This window comes from Peromyscus maniculatus, chromosome 3 (genome assembly GCF_049852395.1).
Source record: "Peromyscus maniculatus bairdii isolate BWxNUB_F1_BW_parent chromosome 3, HU_Pman_BW_mat_3.1, whole genome shotgun sequence".
In the NCBI taxonomy this organism is placed as follows: Eukaryota; Metazoa; Chordata; class Mammalia; order Rodentia; family Cricetidae; genus Peromyscus; species Peromyscus maniculatus.
Window position 1 is genome coordinate 140,749,562 of NC_134854.1, and position 7,150 is coordinate 140,756,711.

Genomic DNA, 7,150 nt, shown 5'->3' on the forward strand with positions numbered 1-7,150 from the left:
TAGGTAGTCTCAAGTAGCGGCCACTGAGAGATCGAGTGTCTGGATGGTTTTACTTTAAACTTTAAGGGACAAAGGCAAAGGGTCACAGCTGAGGCACAAAACTAGTAGAAGGTGAGGCGGCACAGGGAAGAACAAACATTTCATGAACTACAGAGCACGGTGACTCTCTAGGGTCCTAACACCAAAGGCACACTGTAGGGCTGGCCCACAGGAGGGAGAAAACAGGACGATAACACACATAAAGTAGAAAGGTTACCAGAAAGATGCTGCTATAATTTAGCTGGGAAGTTTCTACATCTAATGTAAACTCCAAATCAATCAAACACTTAAACATAAACTGCATAGAAGGATGAAAAGAACATGGGCACACAGCACTTTGCTGTTTCTAAAACACTGAACTATCAGAACAAGATGGCCTACAAGTCACATAATCTACAAGCATTCCTATCCCTCTCGACAGTAGGTAGAGGAAAGCCAGAAGCCTAAGAGGGAAATGGCCAAAAGAGAGCACAGACAGTTCATAAAAAAAGTGAACAGACACCCGTGCTGGCTAATCTTATGTCACCTTGACACAGGCTAGAATCACCTGAAAGGACGGAACCCCAGCTGAGAAAATGCCTCCATAAGATGGGGCTGGCTGCAGGCCAGCCTGTGGAGCATTTTCTTAATTAGTGATTGATGGGAGAGGGTTCAGCCCACTGTGGGTGGTGCCATCCCTGGGGTGGTGGTCCTGGGTTCTAAAGAAAGCAGGCTGAGGAAGCCAGTAAGCAGCACCTTCCATGGCCTCTGCATCAGCTCCTGCACCCAGGTTCCTGCCCTGACTTCCATGAGTGATAGACTATGTGGAGGTGTAAGCTGAGTAAACCCTCTCTTCTCCTTCTTGCTTTTGGTCCTGGTGTTTTATCACAGCAGTGGTAACCCTCACTAAGATAACGACATTAGACACATGAAAAGATAATGAACTTCGCTCAGAGTAAAGAAAACTGCAGGAGAAACAGTATCACTTTTTACTCACAGTCACCCCAAATCCAAAAACTTAACCACCCAGTCTACAGGAAAAGCTGGGGGAAAATAAGGACTCTCATGTGCCTGCCGCCACTGAGATTATAAATGGTCACTCCAAAACAGGTATTCCCACGAAGGCGATCAAGTTCTGGGAATTCATGAGCATAATTACACAAATAACACGATACACACTAGTGCACACACACATGTGCTTAGACAGTTTAGTCTTTCAACATGGTTTGTAACCAGGAAGAACAGCAGTAGTTTTTTGTTGTTGTTTTTCAAGATGGTTTCTCTGGGTAGCCTTGGAACTCACTCTGTAGACCATGCTAGCCTCGAACTCATAGAGATCCACCTGCCTCTGCCTCCCAAGTGATGGGATTAAAGGTGTGCGCCACCGCCCAGCTAGAACAGCAGTAGTTTAATAAACTTGGATATTTACTCTTCAGCTGTCTTGGGACTGTGATGAAAGGAAAGAGAGAGAGAAAGAAAGAGGGAAGGCAGGACGGTCGGACAGACAGATGGACAAATGAATGCAGCAGCAATCTGCGTTGTCAGGGAAACCTGGTGCACGATTGTGAAGTGAAAAAGAATGTCAGATACTGTTTACAAGCTTGCCATGCAAAGGTGGTCCCCTGAATGGCAGGACAGGCTTTGCTGTGAGCTCGTTAGAAATTCAGAATTCAGAGGGCACAACTCAGTGACGAAGCACTTGACTGCAGAACTTCAGAATCCAGCTGGGCTTGTGGTCTACCTCATCCCAGCATTAGGACCACAGAGCCAGGTCATGAGTTAATGTCCATCCGGGGCCACACAGCAAGACCCTGCCTTCCAAGCTCAGGAGCAGAGTACTTGTTGAGTGTATTCAAGGCCCTGGAGTTCATCTCCAGGGGAAAGAAGAAAAAGACGAGGGAGAGAGGAAGGGATGAGGGAGAAGAGGAAGGAGGGAAATACAGGGATCCATCTCCATCCATTATCTCAGAACACATGTTAAAATGATGTTACAGACTCACAGGTGAGAAGCCCTTAAGATCGGGTTTGTAAATAAAAAGGAAAAGGATATATAAGAACAGTCATGCATATTTTTTAATTGATTAGCACTAGAAAATACTTAAGTAGACATTAACTATGGTAGGATGACAATACATTTATGTCTGGAATTGCCCCAAAATTTGCCAACTGACCTAGCATAATCATCTATAGAATCTGTTTCATGCTCAGTGAAAATGTCTCAAGAGGATAAACATCATCCGTCTACAGGGAACAGAAAGTGTGGAGTAGGAAGGAGTACATACATTTGTATCTTTTGTATTAGTCCCCACGCCCCTCAGATTTTTCTTTTTTTCTTTCTTTCTTTCTTTTTTTTTTTTTTGGTTGTTTTTTTTTTTTTTTTTTTTTTGGTTTTTTTGAGACAGGGTTTCTCTGTGTAGCTTTGTGCCTTTCCTGGAACTCACTCTGTAACCCAGGCTGGTCTTGAACTCACAGAGATCTGCCTGCCTCTGCCTCCCAAGTGGTGGGATTAGAAGCCTGCGCCACCACTACCCGGCATAGATTTTTAAATTTTATTAGCACACTATTTTAAATGTTAGTATATTACTAATTCAAAAATATGAAGAAAAAAAAAAGACACCTGAAGCCCATCAGCAAAACAAAGAGCAGAGAATGGGGGCTGAAAGTGATGTCTGGGGCAAAAAGAGATGGTGAGAAATCAGTCACGAAGGAGAGTGTAGAGCATGGTGTTCCACTTTCAAAATAAGTCTCTCTCTCTCTCTCTCTCTCTCTCTCTCTCTCTCTCTCTCCCTCCCTCCCTCCCTCCCTCCCTCCCTCCCTCCCTCTCTCTCTCTCTCTCTCTTGTGCGCGTGCGCGCGAGAGCGTGTGTGTATGTGTGTGTGTGTGTGTGTGTGTTTTAGTTTGTCTGTTTTGGTTTTTGCTTTTTGTTGTTTTTCTTAAATTTTTTTGAGGGGGCAGGAGAGAAAGAACATGAAGTTGGGTGGGGAGGATCTGGAAGAAGTTGAGGGAGGGGAAAGAATATAAAAGAAATATATTGTATGAAGAACATTTTTAAATAAAAAAAAATTTTAAGCAATCCATTGTCAACACTACCAAATGCTGCTGGTAGTCAAGAGAGGCAGAGACAAGACTATTCACTGGCTGGCCTTGAAATGACTTGGTGGCCCTTTGAAGAACTGACTCAGGTGGATGGTGGTGAGGGGATAAGGCCTTATTTTTCAGGTTGGATGTGAATGAGAAATGTATAAACACAAGCTTCCTGCATGCACATTTACCTGGAAGCACAAATGAGCTGCCTGGACATTTAGGAGAGCTGCTTTGAGAATACATGGGATGGCAATTCCTCCACCTACTTTAGCATTTGTTCCCGGAAAAAGTAGGAGCCCCAGAGCAGTCTACTCCAGCCTCAGTGTGGGGACTGACCCCCAACACACACAGGCTCTGCTCTCGAAGAAACGGTTACAGGAAACATCACCTTCACTTCAGTGTGACTACCGTAAAACACAGAAGCACTTCTATAACCTGAATACTCCCGTAAGTTTAAAAATCCTCCATCTAATTCTGTCAACTCTCCTAGTTCAAATGTTTCTGTGACTGTAAAATTTTGCCTGTTTTTACTGTTTCATTGAAAAAGAAATACAAATTCTTAAAACAAAATGGGAATAAAAAAGCCAAAAACTCACCTGGGATTTGTTCATTTTCTGCTCTGAGTGGAGGAGGGAAGAGCTGAGGGAAAAGGAAGAAGGACGTCAGGAGATCTGGCCTGCCCTGAAGTTCCCGGGTTCACCTGTGCATTCCATTCCATGCAAGGTGTTTACTTCAAGGGGGGCCCTAACATAGGTCGAGTTGAGATAATTTTCACTGAATGAATACAAACACCTGTTTCTTATTATCGCCCAACTTACAGAAAAATTAAAAAGATGAGATCTTTTTAATTCACCAAATAATAATCTAAAGGAGGAAATGCCATGGCTTTGTCCAGACTGATAATCAAGAGGAGGGGGGAAGAAATCAGACCATACTGTTTATCTGACACCATTAATCCCTTGAAGTCAGATAATTCAAGAAAACTTGAGAAAAGGAATGGGCTTTTTAAGGCAAGACAAAAATTTCAAAACGTGTCCCAAGTTGCTTGCTTACAATCCTCTTGATATCTCTTGATAAGAAACTTTGACAGAAAAGTGACAAATGTACAACCATCTGCAGGACTTGGTTGTGTCACTAAAAACTTGCAAGATATTCTTAGATGCTCAGGCTTAATGGTAAAAAACCAAAAAGCAAGAAACAAGTAAACTAAAGCTGGTTAACTCAAGGACCCACCTACACTGTCCCTTGGACACTGATGGCCAGAAAAGCACATCCCTCAGCATCTCCCTTCAAGTCACCTTTGGATGAGTCAGTGTCTAGAGACCACCCCTCCAGTTAACAAGGTAGGAGGGGTGCGCGGGATGTTTAGGAAGGAGGGAGACAGCAATTCCGGACCTGTGGCTGGTGAGCCGTTCACCCCCAAGCGGCATTCCCTGTACACCCTGAGTGCACCCATCTCTCTCAACTCCAGCTCACCTCTCTCTCCTTAAACTTGTCCCAGACTTTCGGCGGGCACACAGTCCTCCATGGTTTCAGGATATTGTGTCATTACACACAACAATTGAGCGAATATCAAAGTCAGAACGGGGATCCCGAGAGTGTGAGGGGCAGAAGGCTTGGTGGCTAGCTAGGCCAGCTCTTTCCTCTTCCACTCCAAACACAGCGCCCTAGGGACCAGTCCAAAGGCCCGCGGCAAGGGTGGGCTCCCTGCGATCCTCACAGGGTATTCCCTGCACAAGAAGTAGTAGCAGCTTAAAAAAAATAAAGAAAAAGAAAAGAAAGGAAGAAAAAAAAGCAAGTATTCGTAATAGTCACATTGTGCAGAAAAGAAACCCGAGTCTCGACTGGGTTCTTCTGTCCCAGTAATTCATTCACTCAGGATCAGGCTTGCCTGCTCGCCCCCACATCCCAGCATCTGGCCCCAGGAGACAGAGAACGCACGCGTCACAGCGTCACGCTCGCGCCACGCATGCGTAACTCCTCAGGTCCCTCCCTACAACCCCGCACCGTCCCCGCCTAGTGCACAAAACGCTCACGCACAGCACGAGCTAGCGGCCCTAGGTTTGCGCTGCAGAAGTGCAGGACCATCTGTACCCCGGCAACCTGAGCGCCGGCGCCCGACGCACCCCAGCACTTTCCCAGATGGTTCCCCCGCTGGCCCCTGTTCGCTGGCCGGATGGCCCCGAGCTCCCAGAACCCTCCACCCTTGCCGCCATCTAGGGCTCACCCGCCGCTCTAGCAGTGCGTGGAGCCGAAGGCCAAGAAATGTTTCCCTGGAGGGACGCGGGGCCAGGGAAGGACCAGGAGCAGAAATGCAGCATGCGCATGCGCAGGGGAAGGGGCGGTGCGCCCATCTGTGCTGAGAGTGGGGTCCCTCTGTCCAGTGTTGGAAGAAATGTTGCCTGGAGAACAGAGTCAGCTCTTGTCTCACCCTCTATTGTAAAATGATGCTATTGACAGCGTCTAGAAACCGGGGTTTCCGGACCCTGTAACCAGGCATTTACAGTGCAAACACAACCTTGCCCGACTCATTTCTCAGGACGGGGCTTTTCTGGTACACCATGCCAGTTTTTGTAACTTTATTACTCCTATCTAGAGCCAAAGTTCTGTCAGTACCCTGGGAGTAGGGGGAATCCAATTAGTATACTTTTTACACTCAAAAAGAGGGAAAGATGTGTTTAAATTTATGTTGGAATGTCAACTGGTGTTGGAATTGTTCAGGTCTTGGACATGTTGAGATTTCGTGGGTGTGGCTTCCCTATCACAATAGAAGACACAGTCTCACATCAGGCTTCGTGGGCCTCTGGCCCTAAGAATCTCTGCCAGGTCTTCTACAGTGTTGCCTGAGCGTTAGGTGAAGGTGTCGTGTATCTGTTGGGGCTGGGAATTCCACCTTCAGTTGGTCTCTGTATTTTGACAAGTTGTGGCCCTCAGTAATGGTCTCCTGCTGCTGTAGAAGAAGCTTCTTTGATAAGGGGTGAGCTCTACACTTACCTGTGGGTATAATGATAAGTTTTTGGAATGCAGTTAGGAATTATACTAATTTAGGAAAGAGACAGTTGTAGATAGTTCTATTAGTAGTTCTGTAAGATCCATGCCCTCACCAGCCACGTGCGTCGGCTAGACTTACGGTATTGGGCATAGTTACTCTCCTGTCATCCCTAGATGAAGAGTTACAAGCGGTTAACTGCTCAAAATTAGTCTTCCCTAGAGATGAGCCTCTGATCTTTTATCCAATACCAGTGGTCAGCCCAATACATGTAGTCAATCATATACATGTAGGCTACACTGAAGGACTCCGCAGGTTCTATCTATATGTCTATTTATGTATATGCATAAGTAAGAGCAATGGTTAGAGAAGAGAGGCTATGGATGAAGGGGAGCTAGATATGCAAGAGGTAGAAAGAAGAGGGGATCAGGAATGGGAGAATTAAGTAAAATTTTAATTCAATCAAAATTTATTTATGAATATGAAACAAATTTATCTAAAATCCTGGGAAATAATCTAAACTGGAAGAGCATCTAGCATCCACATGATTATTTCTGGAATAAGGAGAGAGACAAGCCAACAACTTAGTGCTAAATAACATTAAAAGGATAGGTTTCCAATCCCCAAGAAGATCAAGAGTTAAGTCATTTTCTGCTACATAGCCAAGTCAAGGCCTGCCTGGGCTACGTGAATCTCAAATCTTAAGAAAATAAATAACAGATAATTGTAGATTTCGCCCACATTTAACTCATGTTAGCAGATGATGTTTCTGAGAAATATTTAATATGAAAAGAAATAACATGGGAATAATGCTACAAACTAAACTGTAGGGTTTATTTAAATTTCCCCTCTTTCCACTAATTTTCATGCTTCAGGAACAAATCCAGACTACCAGAAGTCCCTGAAGTCAGTCATTAAGTCTTCTTGGTCTCAGTCAGTTCATACTGGTTTCTGGGTCTTGTCTTCCATTACCTTGAGATATTTGAGAGGAAATATTTCATTGCTCCCATTTGCTTACCCAGGGTCATTCACATTAGCATGGACCGTGTATCCATTCTG

General features: G+C 44.9%; 1 protein-coding gene across 4 annotated transcripts in view; it reads right to left on the bottom strand.

Moving 5' to 3' along the window:
• The window catches only part of Znf248 (zinc finger protein 248), a 41,328-nt gene extending 35,913 nt beyond the window's left edge, over positions 1 to 5,415 (bottom strand). For 2 of the 4 annotated variants that reach the window (XM_042273936.2, XM_076567706.1), the window contains exons 1-2: positions 4,579 to 5,070; positions 3,699 to 3,741 (exon numbers count right to left, since the gene is read on the bottom strand). Coding sequence is in view for 3 of the 4 variants with exons in the window: in XM_076567706.1 (XP_076423821.1) it covers positions 3,699 to 3,713 (15 nt within the window). In the remaining variant the exon portion in view is untranslated. Of the gene's footprint in view, positions 1 to 3,698; positions 3,742 to 4,578; positions 5,071 to 5,329 lie in introns of those variants that run through there. The other 2 variants (XM_042273933.2, XM_076567705.1) reach the window with 2 other exon arrangements.
• Between the last annotated feature and the right edge of the window lie 1,735 nt (positions 5,416 to 7,150).